This window comes from Salmo salar, chromosome 17, assembly GCF_965601325.2.
Source record: "Salmo salar chromosome 17, fSalSal1, whole genome shotgun sequence".
NCBI classification, from domain to species: domain Eukaryota; kingdom Metazoa; phylum Chordata; class Actinopteri; order Salmoniformes; family Salmonidae; genus Salmo; species Salmo salar.
The window spans coordinates 39,977,501-39,997,500 of NC_138307.1; the positions used below are offsets into that span (position 1 = coordinate 39,977,501).

General features: G+C 45.6%; 1 protein-coding gene across 1 annotated transcript in view; it reads left to right on the forward strand.

The window, feature by feature from the left end:
* LOC106607549 (ras GTPase-activating protein 3) overlaps nucleotides 1-20,000 on the forward strand; it is a 113,044-nt gene that overhangs the window by 81,054 nt on the left and 11,990 nt on the right. Inside the window, exons 11-14 of the mRNA XM_082963321.1 lie at nucleotides 3,262-3,474; nucleotides 6,774-6,847; nucleotides 8,019-8,125; nucleotides 16,145-16,227. Coding sequence (XP_082819447.1) covers nucleotides 3,262-3,474; nucleotides 6,774-6,847; nucleotides 8,019-8,125; nucleotides 16,145-16,227 — 477 coding nt within the window. The remainder of the gene's footprint in view (nucleotides 1-3,261; nucleotides 3,475-6,773; nucleotides 6,848-8,018; nucleotides 8,126-16,144; nucleotides 16,228-20,000) is intronic.

Consider the following 20,000-nt stretch of genomic DNA (forward strand, 5'->3'; position numbering starts at 1 on the left):
TGAGGGGGGGTACTGTAGATACCTAATGTAAAGGTGAGGGGGGTACTGTAGATACCTAATGTAAAGGTGAGGGGGGTACTGTAGATACCTAATGTAAAGGTGGGGGGGTACTGTAGATACCTAATGTAAAGGTGAGGGGGTACTGTAGATACCTAATGTAAAGGTAAGGGGGGGGGTACTGTAGATACCTAATGTAAAGGTAAGGGGGGTACTGTAGATACCTAATGTAAAGGTAAGGGGGGGTACTGTAGATACCTAATGTAAAGGTAAGGGGGGTACTGTAGATACCTAATGTAAAGGTGAGGGGGGGGTACTGTAGATACCTAATGTAAAGGTGAGGGGGGGTACTGTAGATACCTAATGTAAAGGTGAGGGGGGTACTGTAGATACCTAATGTAAAGGTGAGGGGGGGGGAGTACTGTAGATACCTAATGTAAAGGTAAGGGGGGTACTGTAGATACCTAATGTAAAGGTAAGGGGGGGTACTGTACATACCTAATGTAAAGGTGAGGGGGGTACTGTAGATACCTAATGTAAAGGTGAGGGGGGTACTGTAGATACCTAATGTAAAGGTGAGGGGGGTACTGTAGATACCTAATGTAAAGGTGAGGGGGGGGGGGTACTTGTAGATACCTAATGTAAAGGTAAGGGGGGTACTGTAGATACCTAATGTAAAGGTGAGGGGGTACTGTAGATACCTAATGTAAAGGTAAGGGGAGTACTGTAGATACCTAATGTAAAGGTAAGGGGGGGTACTGTAGATACCTAATGTAAAGGTGAGGGGGGGTACTGTAGATACCTAATGTAAAGGTGAGGGGGGGTACTGTAGATACCTAATGTAAAGGTGAGGGGGGTACTGTAGATACCTAATGTAAAGGTAAGGGGGGGTACTGTAGATACCTAATGTAAAGGTAAGGGGGGTACTGTAGATACCTAATGTAAAGGTACGGGGGGGGCGTACTGTAGGATACCTAATGTAAAGGTAAGGGGGGTACTGTAGATACCTAATGTAAAGGTAAGGGGGGTACTGTAGATACCTAATGTAAAGGTGAGGGGGGGTACTGTAGATACCTAATGTAAAGGTAAGGGGGGGTACTGTAGATACCTAATGTAAAGGTAAGGGGGGTACCCTACTGTGGTTAATACAGAATTCACCCTACTGCGGTTAATACAGAATTCACCCTACTGTGGTTAATACAGAATTCACCCTACTGTGGTTAATACAGAATTCGCCCTATTGCGTTTAATACAGAATTCACCCTACTGTGGTTAATACAGAATTCGCCCTATTGTGGTTAATACAGAATTCACCCTACTGTGGTTAATACAGAATTCGCCCTATTGTGTTTAATACAGAATTCACCCTACTGTGGTTAATACAGAATTCACCCTACTGTGGTTAATACAGAATTCACCCTACTGTGGTTAATACAGAATTCACCCTACTGTGGTTAATACAGAATTCACCCTACTCTGGTTAATACAGAATTCACCCTACTGTGGTTAATACAGAATTCACCCTACTGTGGTTAATACAGAATTCACCCTACTGTGTTTAATACAGAATTCACCCTACTGTGATTCAGTGTTTAATACAGAATTCACCCTACTGTGGTTAATACAGAATTCACCCTACTGTGTTTAATACAGAATTCACCCTACTGTGATTCAGTGTTTAATACAGAATTCACCCTACTGTGTTTAATACAGAATTCACCCTACTGTGGTTAATACAGAATTCACCCTACTGTGTTTAATACAGAATTCACCCTACTGCGGTTAATACAGAATTCACCCTACTGTGGTTAATACAGAATTCACCCTACTGTCGGTTAATACAGAATTCACCCTACTGTGGTTAATACAGAATTCACCCTACTGTGGTTAATACAGAATTCACCCTACTGTGGTTAATACAGAATTCACCCTACTGTGGTTAATACAGAATTCACCCTACTGTGGTTAATACAGAATTCACCCTACTGTGGTTAATACAGAATTCACCCTACTGTGGTTAATACAGAATTCACCCTACTTGTGGTTAATACAGAATTCACCCTACTGTGGTTAATACAGAATTCACCCTACTGTGGTTAATACAGAATTCACCCTACTGTGGTTAATACAGAATTCACCCTACTGTGGTTAATACAGAATTCACCCTACTGTGGTTAATACAGAATTCACCCTACTGTGATTCAGTGTTTAATACAGAATTCACCCTACTGCGTTTAATACAGAATTCACCCTACTGTGGTTAATACAGAATTCACCCTACTGTGTTTAATACAGAATTCGCCCTACTGTGTTTAATACAGAATTCACCCTACTGTGGTTAATACAGAATTCACCCTACTGTGGTTAATACAGAATTCACCCTTCTGTGGTTAATACAGAATTCACCCTACTGCGGTTAATACAGAATTCACCCTACTGTGGTTAATACAGAATTCACCCTACTGTGGTTAATACAGAATTCACCCTACTGTGGTTAATACAGAATTCACCCTACTGTGGTTAATACAGAATTCACCCTACTGTGGTTAATACAGAATTCACCCTACTGCGGTTAATACAGAATTCACCCTACTGTGGTTAATACAGAATTCACCCTACTGTGGTTAATACAGAATTCACCCTACTGTGGTTAATACAGAATTCACCCTACTGTGGTTAATACAGAATTCACCCTACTGTGGTTAATACAGAATTCACCCTACTGCGGTTAATACAGAATTACCCTACTGCGGTTAATACAGAATTCACCCTACTGTGGTTAATACAGAATTCACCCTACTGTGGTTAATACAGAATTCACCCTACTGCGGTTAATACAGAATTCACCCTACTGTGGTTAATACAGAATTCACCCTACTGTGGTTAATACAGAATTCACCCTACTGCGGTTAATACAGAATTCACCCTACTGTGGTTAATACAGAATTCACCCTACTGTGGTTAATACAGAATTCACCCTACTGTGGTTAATACAGAATTCACCCTACTGCGGTTAATACAGAATTCACCCTACTGCGGTTAATACAGAATTCACCCTACTGTGGTTAATACAGAATTCACCCTACTGTGGTTAATACAGAATTCACCCTACTGTGGTTAATACAGAATTCACCCTACTGCGGTTAATACAGAATTTACCCTACTGCGGTTAATACAGAATTCACCCTACTGTAATTCACAGTGTTTAATACAGAATTCCCCCTACTGCGGTTAATACAGAATTCCCCCTACTGCGGTTCACAGTGTGTTGGTGCGTTGTGTGTCAGCAGTATACCAACCTTTAGTCCGTCTCTTCCTCAGGACCCCGCCACGTCTCGGACCCTCACCCTCATCTCCAAGACCATCCAGACCCTGGGGAGCCTGGCCAAGTCCAAATCCGCCAGTTTTAAAGAGACTTACATGGCCGCCTTCTACGATTACTTCAACGAGCAGAAGTATGCCGAGGCTGTGAAGAACGTGAGTCTCTCATCTACTCTGTGGCTGGGAGAATGAGAGCTCTAAGGTTCTGGTACTGACCAGTGATCAGAATGAGAGCTCTAAGGTCCTGGTACTGACCAGTGATCAGAATGAGAGCTCTAAGGTTCTGGTACTGACCAGTGATCAGAATGAGAGCTCTAAGGTTCTGGTACTGACCAGTGATCAGAATGAGAGCTCTAAGGTCCTGGTACTGACCAGTGATCAGAATGAGAGCTCTAAGGTTCTGGTACTGACCAGTGATCAGAATGAGAGCTCTAAGGTTCTGGTACTGACCAGTGATCAGAATGAGAGCTCTAAGGTTCTGGTACTGACCAGCCCCCCAGTGATCAGAATGAGAGCTCTAAGGTTCTGGTACTGACCAGTGATCAGAATGAGAGCTCTAAGGTTCTGGTACTGACCAGTGATCAGAATGAGAGCTCTAAGGTCCTGGTACTGACCAGCCCCCCAGTGATCAGAATGAGAGCTCTAAGGTCCTGGTACTGACCAGTGATCAGAATGAGAGCTCTAAGGTTCTGGTACTGACCAGTGATCAGAATGAGAGCTCTAAGGTCCTGGTACTGACCAGTGATCAGAATGAGAGCTCTAAGGTCCTGGTACTGACCAGTGATCAGAATGAGAGCTCTAAGGTTCTGGTACTGACCAGTGATCAGAATGAGAGCTCTAAGGTTCTGGTACTGACCAGTGATCAGAATGAGAGCTCTAAGGTTCTGGTACTGACCAGTGATCAGACTGAGAGCTCTAAGGTTCTGGTTCTGACCAGTGATCAGAATGAGAGCTCTAAGGTTCTGGTACTGACCAGTGATCAGAATGAGAGCTCTAAGGTTCTGGTACTGACCAGTGATCAGAATGAGAGCTCTAAGGTTCTGGTACTGACCAGCCCCCCAGTGATCAGAATGAGAGCTCTAAGGTTCTGGTACTGACCAGTGATCAGACTGAGAGCTCTAAGGTTCTGGTTCTGACCAGTGATCAGAATGAGAGCTCTAAGGTTCTGGTACTGACCAGCCCCCCAGTGATCAGTTAATGTGGATTGTCTATTGGAGACGGAGAGACGAAGTTAATTTAACAGACTTATGGCCAGGGGATAGAAGCTGTTTAGTAGTCTGTTTGTCTGAACCTTGATGCACCGGTACCACCTGCAGATGCACCGGTACCGCCTGCAGGACAGGAGCATGGAGAACAGTCCTTGTCTCGGGTGGCTGGAGTCTTTGGTAATTTTTCAGACGCTGGCTGGCATGTACGTCCTGGAAAGCTGGGAGCTCACCCCCAGCTCATCCCCCAGCGCTGGGCCGTCCGCACCACTCTCTGTCGGGCCTTCCGGTCGAGGGCGGTGCAGTTGCCATACCAATCAATCAGGATGCTCTCGATGGTGCAGCTGTAAAAGTTCCTAAGGATCTGCGGTGGCCGTCTCAAATCGTTTCAGCCTCCTGAGGGAGAAGAAGAGTTGTCGTGTCTTCTTCGCTGCTTTTCTGGTGCGAGAGGACCCATGTGAAGTCCTCAGCGATGTCGACACCGAGGACCTTGAAGATCTTGAACCTCTTCCCTTACGGCTCCGTCGACGGGGGTGTGAACCCTCCCACCGTTTCCTGTAGTCCACCATCGGCTTCCTGACGTTGAGGGAGATGTTGTTGTCCTTGGCACCACACTGTCAGGGTCTCAGACCTCCTCCCTATAGGCTGTTTCATCGCTGTCGGTGATCAGGTCCAAACCACCGTCGTGTCGTCAAGCAAATTCGATGATGGAGTTGGAGTCGTACATTAGCCACACAGTCGTGGGTAAACAGGGGTTACGGAGGAGGGGGGGGAGCTAAGCACACACCCCTGGGGGGCCCCCGTGTTGAGAGTCAGCGTGGCGGAGGGGATGTTGCCTAGGCTCTGGTCAGAAGTAGTGCACTACATAGGGGATAGGGTGTGATTTCAGACACCAGAAGTAGTGCACTACATAGGGAATAGGGTGAATAGGGTGTGATTTGAGACACCAGAAGTAGTGCACTACATAGGGAATAGGGTGTGATTTCAGACACCAGAGGTAGTGCACTACATAGGGAATAGGGTGAATAGGGTGTGATTTGAGACACCAGAGGTAGTGCACTACATAGGGAATAGGGTGTGATTTCAGACACCAGAAGTAGTGTACTACATAGGGAATAGGGTGTGATTTCAGACACCAGAAGTAGTGCACTACATAGGGAATAGGGTGTGATTTCAGACATCAGAAGTAGTGCACTACATAGGGAATAGGGTGTGATTTGAGACACCAGAAGTAGTGCACTACATAGGGAATAGGGTGTGATTTCAGACACCAGAAGTAGTGCACAAACATAGGGATTAGGGTGTGATTTCAGACACCAGAAGTAGTGCACTACATAGGGAATAGGGTGAATAGGGTGTGATTTGAGAAACCAGAAGTAGTGCACTACATAGGGAATAGGGTGTGATTTCAGACACCAGAAGTAGTGCACTACATAGGGAATAGGGTGAATAGGGTGTGATTTGAGACACCAGAAGTAGTGCACAAACATAGGGATTAGGGTGTGATTTCAGACACCAGAAGTAGTGCACTACATAGGGAATAGTGTGAATAGGGTGTGATTTGAGACACCAGAAGTAGTGCACTACATAGGGAATAGGGTGTGATTTGAGACACCAGAAGTAGTGCACTACATAGGGAATAGGGTGTGATTTCAGACACCAGAAGTAGTGCACAAACATAGGGATTAGGGTGTGATTTCAGACACCAGAAGTAGTGCACTACATAGGGAATAGTGTGAATAGGGTGTGATTTGAGACACCAGAAGTAGTACACTACATAGGGAATAGGGTGTGATTTCAGACACCAGAAGTAGTGCACTAACATAGGGAATAGGGTGCGATTTCAGACACCAGAAGTAGTGCACAAACATAGGGAATAGGGTGTGATTTCAGACACCAGAAGTAGTGCACAAACATAGGGAATAGGGTGTGATTTCAGACACCAGAAGTAGTGCACTACATAGGGAATAGGGTGTGATTTCAGACACCAGAAGTAGTGCACAAACATAGGGAATAGGGTGCGATTTGACAGGTAGCCTAGCGATTTAAGAGCGTTGGGGCCAGTAGCCAAAAAAGGTCACTGGTTCGAATCCCCGAAGATGACTAGGTGAAAAAACTGCCCATGTGCCATTGAGCAAAGCACGTAACCCTAATTGCTATTGTAATTCGCTCTGGATAAGAGACTCTATTATTAAAATGACTAAAATGTAAAATGCAATTTTGAGACGCTCCCTTCCTGTCTGTCTGTAGTTCCTGGATCTGATCTCGTCGTCAGGGAGATGGGACCAGAAGAGTATCGAGACTCCCATCATGCTGAAAGAGGGGTAAGAGAGAACACATGGGGGGTTAACACTGAGGGGGTTAGGGGGTAAGAGAGAGAACACATGGGGGGGTAACACTGAGGGGGTTAGGGGGTAAGAGAGAGAACACATGGGGGGGTAACACTGAGGGGGTTAGGGGGTAAGAGAGAGAACACATGGGGGGGTAACACTGAGGGGGTTAGGGGTAAGAGAGAGAACACAGGGGGTAACACTGAGGGGGTTAGGGGGGTAAGAGAGAGAACACAGGGTAACACTGAGGGGGTTAGGGGGGTAAGAGAGAGAATACATGGGGGGGTAACACTGGAGGGGGTTAGGGGGGTAAGAGAGAGAACACATGGGGGGGTAACAGTGAGGGGGTTAGGGGGGTAAGAGAGAGAACACATGGGGGGATAACACTGAGGGGGTTAGGGGGGTAAGAGAGAGAACACATGGGGGGTAACACTGAGGGGGTTAGGGGGGTAAGAGAGAGAACACAGGGGGTAACACTGAGGGGGTTAGGGGGGTAAGAGAGAGAACATGGGGGGTAACACTGAGGGGGTTAGGGGGGTAAGAGAGAGAATACATGGGGGGTAACACTGAGGGGGTTAGGGGGGTAAGAGAGAGAATACATGGGGGGTAACACTGAGGGGGTTAGGGGTAAGAGAGAAAACACAGGGGGGTAACACTGAGGGGGTTAGGGGTAAGAGAGAGAACACAGGGGGTAACACTGAGGGGGTTAGGGGGGTAAGAGAGAGAACATGGGGAGTAACACTGAGGGGGTTAGGGGGGTAAGAGAGAGAATACATGGGGGGTAACACTGAGGGGGTTAGGGGGGTAAGAGAGAGAACACAGGGGGGGTAACACTGAGGGGGTTAGGGGGGTAAGAGAGAGCACAGTATTGGATCGGGCCCCAGACTCACTACAGAACCTATATAACCTGGTATCTCTACAGTAGTATTGGACCGGGCCCCAGACTCACTACAGAACCTATATAACCTGGTATCTCTACAGTAGTATTGGACCGGGCCCCAGACTCACTACAGAACCTATATAACCTGGTATCTCTACAGTAGTATTGGACCGGGCCCCAGACTCACCACAGAACCTATATAACCTGGTATCTCTACAGTAGTATTGGACCGGGCCCCAGTTTCTCTGAAGACCTCTCTGTCTGATTATCTGTCCTTCTCTCCAGGTTCATGATCAAGCGAGCCCAGGGGAGGAACCGTTTTGGGTTGAAGAACTTCAAGAAGAGGTGGTTTCGTCTCACTAACCATGAGTTTACCTACCACAAAACCAAAGGTAAGGGCTGGAGGTTTGTGGGGGTTCTTCTACGGGTTGTCAGACCTGGTTCTATGTGTGGTTAGATGGTATCCACTATGTGTTATAGAGGTGTAGTTAGATGGTATCCACTATGTGTTATAGAGGTGTAGTTAGATGGTATCCACTATGTGTTATAGAGGTGTAGTTAGATGGTATCCACTATGTGTTATTGAGGTGTAGTTAGATGGTATCCACTATGTGTTATAGAGGTGTAGTTAGATGGTATCCACTATGTGTTATAGAGGTGTAGTTAGATGGTATCCACTATGTGTTATAGAGGTGTAGTTAGATGGTATCCACTATGTGTTATAGAGGTGTAGTTAGATGGTATCCACTATGTGTTATTGAGGTGTAGTTAGATGGTATCCACTATGTGTTATAGAGGTGTAGTTAGATGGTATCCACTGTGTGTTATAGAGGTGTAGTTAGATGGTATCCACTATGTGTTATAGAGGTGTAGTTAGATGGTATCCACTATGTGTTATAGAGGTGTAGTTAGATGGTATCCACTGTGTGTTATAGAGGTGTAGTTAGATGGTATCCACTATGTGTTATAGAGGTGTAGTTAGATGGTATCCACTATGTGTTATAGAGGTGTAGTTAGATGGTATCCACTATGTGTTATAGAGGTGTAGTTAGATAGTATCCACTGTGTGTAATAGAGGTGTAGTTAGATGGTATCCACTATGTGTTATAGAGGTGTAGTTAGATGGTATCCACTATGTGTTATAGAGGTGTAGTTAGATGGTATCCACTGTGTGTTATAGAGGTGTAGTTAGATGGTATCCACTATGTGTTATAGAGGTGTAGTTAGATGGTATCCACTGTGTGTTATAGAGGTGTAGTTAGATGGTATCCACTATGTGTTATAGAGGTGTAGTTAGATGGTATCCACTGTGTGTTATAGAGGTGTAGTTAGATGGTATCCACTGTGTGTTATAGAGGTGTAGTTAGATGGTATCCACTATGTGTTATAGAGGTGTAGTTAGATGGTATCCACTATGTGTTATAGAGGTGTAGTTAGATGGTATCCACTATGTGTTATAGAGGTGTAGTTAGATGGTATCCACTGTGTGTTATAGAGGTGTAGTTAGATGGTATCCACTGTGTGTTATAGAGGTGTAGTTAGATGATATCCACTATGTGTTATAGAGGTGTAGTTAGATTGTATCCACTATGTGTTATAGAGGTGTAGTTAGATGGTATCCACTATGTGTTATAGAGGTGTAGTTAGATTGTATCCACTGTGTGTTATAGAGGTGTAGTTAGATGGTATCCACTATGTGTTATAGAGGTGTAGTTAGATGGTATCCACTATGTGTTATAGAGGTGTAGTTAGATGGTATCCACTGTGTGTTATAGAGGTGTAGTTAGATGGTATCCACTGTGTGTTATAGAGGTGTAGTTAGATGGTATCCACTGTGTGTTATAGAGGTGTAGTTAGATGGTATCCACTATGTGTTATAGAGGTGTAGTTAGATGGTATCCACTATGTGTTATAGAGGTGTAGTTAGATGGTATCCACTATGTGTTATAGAGGTGTAGTTAGATGGTATCCACTATGTGTTATAGAGGTGTAGTTAGATGGTATCCACTATGTGTTATTGAGGTGTAGTTAGATGGTATCCACTATGTGTTATAGAGGTGTAGTTAGATGGTATCCACTGTGTGTTATAGAGGTGTAGTTAGATGGTATCCACTATGTGTTATAGAGGTGTAGTTAGATGGTATCCACTATGTGTTATAGAGGTGTAGTTAGATGGTATCCACTGTGTGTTATAGAGGTGTAGTTAGATGGTATCCACTATGTGTTATAGAGGTGTAGTTAGATGGTATCCACTGTGTGTTATAGAGGTGTAGTTAGATGGTATCCACTATGTGTTATAGAGGTGTAGTTAGATGGTATCCACTATGTGTTATTGAGGTGTAGTTAGATGGTATCCACTGTGTGTTATAGAGGTGTAGTTAGATGGTATCCACTGTGTGTTATAGAGGTGTAGTTAGATGGTATCCACTGTGTGTTATAGAGGTGTAGTTAGATGGTATCCACTGTGTGTTATAGAGGTGTAGTTAGATGGTATCCACTATGTGTTATAGAGGTGTAGTTAGATGGTATCCACTGTGTGTTATAGAGGTGTAGTTAGATGGTATCCACTGTGTGTTATAGAGGTGTAGTTAGATGGTATCCACTATGTGTTATAGAGGTGTAGTTAGATGGTATCCACTGTGTGTTATAGAGGTGTAGTTAGATGGTATCCACTATGTGTTATAGAGGTGTAGTTAGATGGTATCCACTATGTGTTATAGAGGTGTAGTTAGATGGTATCCACTATGTGTTATAGAGGTGTAGTTAGATGGTATCCTCTATGTGTTATAGAGGTGTAGTTAGATGGTATCCACTATGTGTTATTGACTGTAAGTCGCTCTGGATAAGAGCGTCTGCTAAATAACTAAAATGTAAATGTAAACGAATTGCAAAGACAGGCAATCCAGCTCATAAAGTTATACATAAATAGGTACACTTAGACTAAACGGAAACACAACTACCCACAAAACCCCGTCAGGTACACTTAGACTAAACGGAAACACAACTACCCACAAAACCCCGTCAGGTACACTTAGACTAAACGGAAACACAACTACCCACAAAACCCCGTCAGGTACACTTAGACTAAACGGAAACGCAACTACCCACAAAACCCCGTCAGGTACACTTAGACTAAACGGAAACACAACTACCCACAAAATCCCGAAAGGAAAACAGGCTGCCTAAGTATGGTTTCCAATCAGAGACAACGAAAGACACCTGCCTCTGATTGGAAACCATACTCGGCCGAAACATGGAAAAACAACACATAGAAATAGAAAACTAGAACACTCCCACATAGAAATGGAAAACCCACACAAAACAACCCCCCTTTCCACGCCCTGATCATTACACTATGGCAAAATGACCTCTTTACCTGGTCAGGACGTGACAGATACCAAATGTCATTTTTTGGTGAGTTTGGACATTTTACAAGCGAATGCGAACGAGAGACATTATGCAAATGAACAAAGTTTTGACTCCTGCTTGTCTGAAGGAAGAACAGTACTGGGTACACCACGCTGTGTCTGTGTGGAGTCTGGAGTCGCTAGGGCAACAGGCCTGCTCTGCTCATTGGAGCAGACTGGAGGAGGAAAAAAAACACAAGCGAATCAACATTGTGGCAGCAGGAGGGGTGAAGTCAGGCGCAGGAGACAAAAGTCCGTGAAAAACCACGTTTAATAGTTTTCGACCAACAGATGCCAAAATGCAAGGCAGGGCGAAATATATCCAACATGGAATAGTGTAAGGGCTGTCGTACTGGAGAGAAGACCAAGGTGCAGCGGAGTTAGTGTTCATAATTTAATTCAGACAGAATTACAAAACAAGAAACAGCCGACAGCTAAACACACTGAACAGAAACAATTACCCACAACCCCCAAAGAAAAACACACACCTGTTTATAGGACTCCCAATCAGAGGCAACTAGAAACACCTGCCTCCAATTGAGAGTCCAGCAACCAATCTACACATAACACAAAACTCTGCCACGTCCTGACCAAAACCAACACAACTACTCCCTCTGCTGGTCAGGACGTGACAAATAGCCCGTAAACAGAGTAGGGGCGCAGCCCAGAAAAACTCTTAAGCATCAAACCAATGGCGGAGGAAAACCTGATCCCCAACCTAACTAACGTAGACAAAAAATAATCCCCCACAATCCCTAAACCTAAACAGACAGACTAAATACCCCCCCCCCCCCCCATCCCCTACTAATGAACTAACTGAAAACAGGTGCACACATAAAACAGACATAACCAAACGAACATGAAAGGGAGATTGGTGGCAGCTAGTAGGCCGGTGACGACGACCACCGAGCGCCGGCTGAAAGAGGAGGGGCGCCACCTTTGGTCGACGTTGTGACAGCAGCTGTACAGATAACTGATCCAAAGGGCAGAAAGCTGACATAATGTGATGCCTCGTCACCTTATTAATCCAGCCTACTGTTCTACAGTACTTTTCCAGGTGTAGCCAGTCTACTTTTCCAGGTGTAGCCAGTCTACTGTTCTCCAGTACTTTTCCAGGTGTAGCCAGCCTACTGTTCTCCAGTACTTTTCCAGGTGTAGCCAGCCTTCTTTTCCAGGTGTAGTCAGCCTACTGTTCTCCAGTACTTTTCCAGGTGTAGCCAGCCTACTGTTCTCCAGTACTTTTCCAGGTGTAGCCAGCCTACTGTTCTCTAGTACTTTTCCAGATGTAGCCAGCCTACTGTTCTACAGTACTTTTCCAGGTGTAGCCAGCCTACTGTTCTCCAGTACTTTTCCAGGTGTAGCCAGCCTACTGTTCTCCAGTACTTTTCCAGGTGTAGCCAGCCTACTGTTCTCCAGTACTTTTCCAGATGTAGCCAGCCTACTTTTCCAGATGTAGCCAGCCTACTGTTCTCCAGTATTTGTCCAGGTGTAGCCAGCCTACTTTTCCAGGTGTAGCCAGCCTACTGTTCTCCAGTACTTTTCCAGGTGTAGCCAGCCTACTGTTCTCCAGTACTTTTCCAGGTGTAGCCAGTCTACTGTTCTCCAGTACTTTTCCAGGTGTAGCCAGCCTGCTGTTCTCCAGTACTTTTCCAGGTGTAGCCAGCCTACTGTTCTCCAGTACTTTTCCAGGTGTAGCCAGCCTACTGTTCTCCAGTACTTTTCCAGATGTAGCCAGTCTACTGTTCTCCAGTACTTTTCCAGATGTAGCCAGCCTACTGTTCTCCAGTACTTTTCCAGGTGTAGCCAGCCTACTGTTCTCCAGTACTTTTCCAGGTGTAGCCAGTCTACTGTTCTCCAGTACTTTTCCAGGTGTAGCCAGCCTACTGTTCTCCAGTACTTTTCCAGGTGTAGCCAGCCTACTGTTCTCCAGTACTTTTCCAGGTGTAGCCAGTCTACTGTTCTCCAGTACTTTTCCAGATGTAGCCAGTCTACTGTTCTCCAGTACTTTTCCAGATGTAGCCAGCCTACTGTTCTCCAGTACTTTTCCAGGTGTAGCCAGCCTACTGTTCTCCAGTACTTTTCCAGGTGTAGCCAGCCTACTGTTCTCCAGTACTTTTCCAGATGTAGCCAGCCTACTGTTCTCCAGTACTTTTCCAGATGTAGCCAGCCTACTGTTCTCCAGTACTTTTCCAGGTGTAGCCAGCCTACTGTTCTCCAGTACTTTTCCAGGTGTAGCCAGCCTACTGTTCTCCAGTACTTTTCCAGGTGTAGCCAGCCTACTGTTCTCCAGTACTTTTCCAGATGTAGCCAGCCTACTTTTCCAGATGTAGCCAGCCTACTGTTCTCCAGTACTTTTCCCGGTGTAGCCAGCCTACTTTTCCAGATGTAGCCAGCCTACTGTTCTCCAGTATTTGTCCAGGTGTAGCCAGCTTACTTTTCCAGGTGTAGCCAGCCTACTGTTCTCCAGTACTTTTCCAGGTGTAGCCAGCCTACTGTTCTCCAGTACTTTTCCAGATGTAGCCAGCCTACTGTTCTCCAGTACTTTTCCAGATGTAGCCAGTCTACTGTTCTCCAGTACTTTTCCAGGTGTAGCCAGCCTACTGTTCTCCAGTACTTTTCCAGGTGTAGCCAGCCTACTGTTCTCCAGTACTTTTCCAGGTGTAGCCAGCCAACTGTTCTCCAGTACTTTTCCAGATGTAGCCAGCCTACTTTTCTCCAGTACTTTTCCAGGTGTAGCCAGCCTACTGTTCTCCAGTACTTTTCCAGGTGTAGCCAGTCTACTGTTCTCCAGTACTTTTCCAGATGTAGCCAGCCTACTGTTCTCCAGTACTTTTCCAGGTGTAGCCAGCCCACTGTTCTCCAGTACTTTTCCAGGTGTAGCCAGCCTACTGTTCTCCAGTACTTTTCCAGGTGTAGCCAGTCTACTGTTCTCCAGTACTTTTCCAGATGTAGCCAGCCTACTGTTCTCCAGTACTTTTCCAGATGTAGCCAGCCTACTGTTCTCCAGTACTTTTCCAGGTGTAGCCAGCCTACTGTTCTCCAGTACTTTTCCAGGTGTAGCCAGTCTACTGTTCTCCAGTACTTTTCCAGGTGTAGCCAGTCTACTGTTCTCCAGTACTTTTCCAGGTGTAGCCAGTCTACTGTTCTCCAGTACTTTTCCAGGTGTAGCCAGTCTACTGTTCTCCAGTACTTTTCCAGGTGTAGCCAGTCTACTGTTCTCGAGTACTTTTCCAGATGTAGCCAGCCTACTGTTCTCGAGTACTTTTCCAGGTGTAGCCAGCCTACTTTTCTCCAGTACTTTTCCAGGTGTAGCCAGTCTACTGTTCTCCAGTACTTTTCCAGGTGTAGCCAGCCTACTGTTCTCCAGTACTTTTGCAGATGTAGCCAGCCTACTTTTCTCCAGTACTTTTCCAGGTGTAGCCAGCCTACTGTTCTCCAGTACTTTTCCAGGTGTAGCCAGTCTACTGTTCTCCAGTACTTTTCCAGGTGTAGCCAGCCTACTGTTCTCCAGTACTTTTCCAGATGTAGCCAGCCGACTTTTCTCCAGTACTTTTCCAGGTGTAGCCAGTCTACTGTTCTCCGGTACTTTTCCAGGTGTAGCCAGCCTACTGTTCTCCAGTACTTTTCCAGATGTAGCCAGCCTACTTTTCTCCAGTACTTTTCCAGGTGTAGCCAGCCTACTGTTCTCCAGTACTTTTCCAGGTGTAGCCAGCCTACTGTTCTCCAGTACTTTTCCAGGTGTAGCCAGTCTACTGTTCTCCAGTACTTTTCCAGGTGTAGCCAGCCTACTGTTCTCCAGTACTTTTCCAGGTGTAGCCAGCCTACTTTTCCAGGTGTAGCCAGTCTACTGTTCTCCAGTACTTTTCCAGGTGTAGCCAGTCTACTGTTCTCCAGTACTTTTCCAGGTGTAGCCAGTCTACTGTTCTCCAGTACTTTTCCAGGTGTAGCCAGTCTACTGTTCTCCAGTACTTTTCCAGGTGTAGCCTGCCTACTGTTCTCCAGTACTTTTCCAGATGTAGCCAGCCTACTGTTCTCCAGTACTTTTCCAGGTGTAGCCAGCCTACTTTTCTCCAGTACTTTTCCAGGTGTAGCCAGTCTACTGTTCTCCAGTACTTTTCCAGGTGTAGCCAGCCTACTTTTCCAGGTGTAGCCAGCCTACTGTTCTCCAGTACTTTTCCAGGTGTAGCCAGCCTACTGTTCTCCAGTACACGTCGGCTACAGAGATCTGGAGCCTAAAAATAAAATTAGATTTGAGTCGGTCCTCGTGGACAGCGAGGGCCCACAACGGTGGTTCTGAGTTGTTTTCCTCGGAGGGGGTGATAAAGGTGTTCAGCTTGTCTGGCAGTGAGGCGTCTATGTCCTGCGACCTGGCTCGTTTTCCCTTTATAATCCATCCACTTTCTGGAGTCCCTGACAATTGCGACTCCACTTTGACCCTATAATCCATTTCTTGCCAGTTTGATTGTCTGTGTGTACTCGTCCATGTTTCCAGTCCCTCACAATTTTGCGCTGCCATCTGGTTTTTGGTTTGGGGTTCGGATGGTCACAGTAGGAATAACATCCTCTATTTTATTAAACCTTTATTTAACTAATCAATCATTCAATCAATCAATCAATCATTCTTATTTATAATGACGGGCCTACTTGTTAAGCCCCCGCCTACTTGTCCAAACCCTCCCCTAACCCGGATGACACTGGGCCAATTGTGCGCCGCCCTATGGGGACTCTCGATCACGGCCGGTTGTGATATACAGCCCGGGATCGAACCTGGGTCTGTAGTGACGCCTCTAGCACGTTCAAAGACAGAGTCAGGTGTTTTGAGTCATTGTGTTAATGATTAACTTTCTGAATCAAAGCTAAGCTGCAATGGAGAAAACCACCCAATACACACACACACACACACACACACACACACACACACACACACACAGACACACACACACACACACACACACACACAGCTGTCTGTTCTGGTTGTCTGATGCAGTACCTTGTTTTCTCCAGGTGAGGGCGCTCTCTGCAGAATCCCTATAGAGAACATCCTGGCTGTGGAGAGACTGGAGGAAGAGTCATTCAAGATGAAGAACGTAAGAATTACAAAACCATCAAACACCAGCACAAATCAACAACCAAGGTATTAATTGTCAGTTATGAGTCCCGACTCCACAGGTAGTATTGTCTGTTATGTGTCCCGACTCCACAGGTAGTATTGTCTGTTATGAGTCCTGACTCCACAGGTAGTATTGTCTGTTATGAGTCCTGACTCCACAGGTAGTATTGTCTGTTATGAGTCCTGACTCCACAGGTAGTATTGTCTGTTATGAGTCCTGACTCCACAGGTAGTATTGTCTGTTATGAGTCCTGACTCCACAGGTAGTATTGTCTGTTATGAGTCCTGACTCCACAGGTAGTATTGTCTGTTATTAGTCCAGACTCCACAGGTAGTATTGTCTGTTATGAGTCCAGACTCCACAGGTAGTATTGACTGATATGAGTCCTGACTCCACAGGTAGTATTGTCTGTTATGAGTCCTGACTCCACAGGTAGTATTGTCTGTTATGAGTCCTGACTCCACAGGTAGTATTGTCTGTTATGAGTCCTGACTCCACAGGTAGTATTGTCTGTTATGAGTCCTGACTCCACAGGTAGTATTGTCTGTTATTAGTCCAGACTCCACAGGTAGTATTGTCTGTTATGAGTCCAGACTCCACAGGTAGTATTGTCTGTTATGAGTCCTGACTCCACAGGTAGTATTGTCTGTTATGAGTCCTGACTCCACAGGTAGTATTGTCTGTTATTAGTCCAGACTCCACAGGTAGTATTGTCTGTTATGAGTCCAGACTCCACAGGTAGTATTGACTGATATGAGTCCTGACTCCACAGGTAGTATTGTCTGTTATGAGTCCTGACTCCACAGGTAGTATTGTCTGTTATGAGTCCTGACTCCACAGGTAGTATTGTCTGTTATGAGTCCTGACTCCACAGGTAGTATTGTCTGTTATGAGTCCTGACTCCACAGGTAGTATTGTCTGTTATTAGTCCAGACTCCACAGGTAGTATTGTCTGTTATGAGTCCCTGACTCCACAGGTACTATTGTCTGTTATGAGTCCTGACTCCACAGGTAGTATTGTCTGTTATGAGTCCTGACTCCACAGGTAGTATTGTCTGTTATGTGTCCTGACTCCACAGGTAGTATTGTCTGTTATGAGTCCTGACTCCACAGGTAGTATTGTCTGTTATGAGTCCTGACTCCACAGGTAGTATTGTCTGTTATGAGTCCCGACTCCACAGGTAGTATTGTCTGTTATGAGTCCTGACTCCACAGGTAGTATTGACTGATATGAGTCCTGACTCCACAGGTAGTATTGTCTGTTATGAGTCCCGACTCCACAGGTAGTATTGTCTGTTATGAGTCCCTGACTCCACAGGTAGTATTGTCTGTTATGAGTCCTGACTCCACAGGTAGTATTGTCTGTTATGATTCCTGACTCCACAGGTAGTATTGTCTGTTATGAGTCCTGACTCCACAGGTAGTATTGTCTGTTATGAGTCCTGACTCCACAGGTAGTATTGTCTGTTATGAGTCCTGACTCCACAGGTAGTATTGTCTGTTATGAGTCCCGACTCCACAGGTAGTATTGTCTGTTATGAGTCCAGACTCCACAGGTAGTATTGACTGATATGAGTCCTGACTCCACAGGTAGTATTGTCTGTTATGAGTCCTGACTCCACAGGTAGTATTGTCTGTTATGAGTCCTGACTCCACAGGTAGTATTGTCTGTTATGAGTCCTGACTCCACAGGTAGTATTGTCTGTTATGAGTCCTGACTCCACAGGTAGTATTGTCTGTTATTAGTCCAGACTCCACAGGTAGTATTGTCTGTTATGAGTCCAGACTCCACAGGTAGTATTGTCTGTTATGAGTCCTGACTCCACAGGTAGTATTGTCTGTTATGAGTCCAGACTCCACAGGTAGTATTGTCTGTTATGAGTCCCGACTCCACAGGTAGTATTGTCTGTTATGAGTCCCTGACTCCACAGGTAGTATTGTCTGTTATGAGTCCTGACTCCATAGGTAGTATTGTCTGTTATGAGTCCTGACTCCACAGGTAGTATTGTCTGTTATGAGTCCTGACTCCACAGGTAGTATTGTCTGTTATGAGTCCTGACTCCACAGGTAGTATTGTCTGTTATGAGTCCTGACTCCACAGGTAGTATTGTCTGTTATGAGTCCCGAATCCACAGGTAGTATTGTCTGTTATGAGTCCTGACTCCACAGGTAGTATTGACTGATATGAGTCCTGACTCCACAGGTAGTATTGTCTGTTATGAGTCCCGACACCACAGGTAGTATTATCTGTTATGAGTCCTGACTCCACAGGTAGTATTGTCTGTTATGAGTCCTGACTCCACAGGTAGTATTGTCTGTTATGAGTCCCGACTCCACAGGTAGTATTGTCTGTTATGAGTCCTGACTCCACAGGTAGCATTGTCTGTTATGAGTCCTGACTCCACAGGTAGTATTGTCTGTTATGAGTCCTGACTCCACAGGTAGTATTGTCTGTTATGAGTCCTGACCCCACAGGTAGTATTGTCTGTTATGAGTCCAGACTCCACAGGTAGTATTGTCTGTTATGAGTCCCGACTCCACAGGTAGTATTGTCTGTTATGAGTCCAGACTCCACAGGTAGTATTGACTGTTATGAGTCCTGACTCCACAGGTAGTATTGTCTGTTATGAGTCCTGACTCCACAGGTAGTATTGTCTGTTATGAGTCCCTGACTCCACAGGTAGTATTGTCTGTTATGAGTGCTGACTCCACAGGTAGTATTGACTGTTATGAGTCCAGACTCCACAGGTAGTATTGACTGTTATGAGTCCTGACTCCACAGGTAGTATTGTCTGTTATGAGTCCCCGACTCCACAGGTAGTATTGTCTGTTATGAGTCCCCGACTCCACAGGTAGTATTGTCTGTTATGAGTCCTGACTCCACAGGTAGTATTGACTGTTATGAGTCCTGACTCCACAGGTAGTATTGTCTGTTATGAGTCCTGACTCCACAGGTAGTATTGACTGTTATGAGTCCTGACTCCACAGGTAGTATTGTCTGTTATGAGTCCCCGACTCCACAGGTAGTATTGTCTGTTATGAGTCCTGACTCCACAGGTAGTATTGTCTGTTATGAGTCCTGACTCCACAGGTAGTATTGACTGTTATGAGTCCTGACTCCACAGGTAGTATTGTCTGTTACGAGTCCTGACTCCACAGGTAGTATTGACTGTAGATCTATGTAGATGGGACATGTTGTTCCAGGACTGGTTTCTGCTGCATTAGTTAGAGAGACCTGAAGAAGGTTTATACACTGCTGGTTGTAACATGTCCCTCTCTCCCTCCTCCTCCTCCTCCTCCTCCTCCTCCTCCTCCTCCTCCTCCTCCCCCACTAGACGTCCCCTTGGATGTTCCAGGTAATCAAGCCCAGAGAGGGTTAATGACTGTGTGGGCCTCCTCTCAATTCACTGGGCCTCCTCTCAATTCACTGGGCCTCCTCTCAATTCACTGGGCCTCCTCTCAATTCAGTGGGCCTCCTCTCAATTCACTGGGCCTCCTCTCAATTCACTGGGCCTCCTCTCAATTCAGTGGGCCTCCTCTCAATTCAGTGGGCCTCCTCTCAATTCAGTGGGCCTCCTCTCAATTCACTGGGCCTCCTCTCAATTCAGTGGGCCTCCTCTCAATTCACTGGGCCTCCTCTCAATTCAGTGGGCCTCCTCTCAATTCACTGGGCCTCCTCTCAATTCAGTGGGCCTCCTCTCAATTCACTGGGCCTCCTCTCAATTCAGTGGGCCTCCTCTCAATTCACT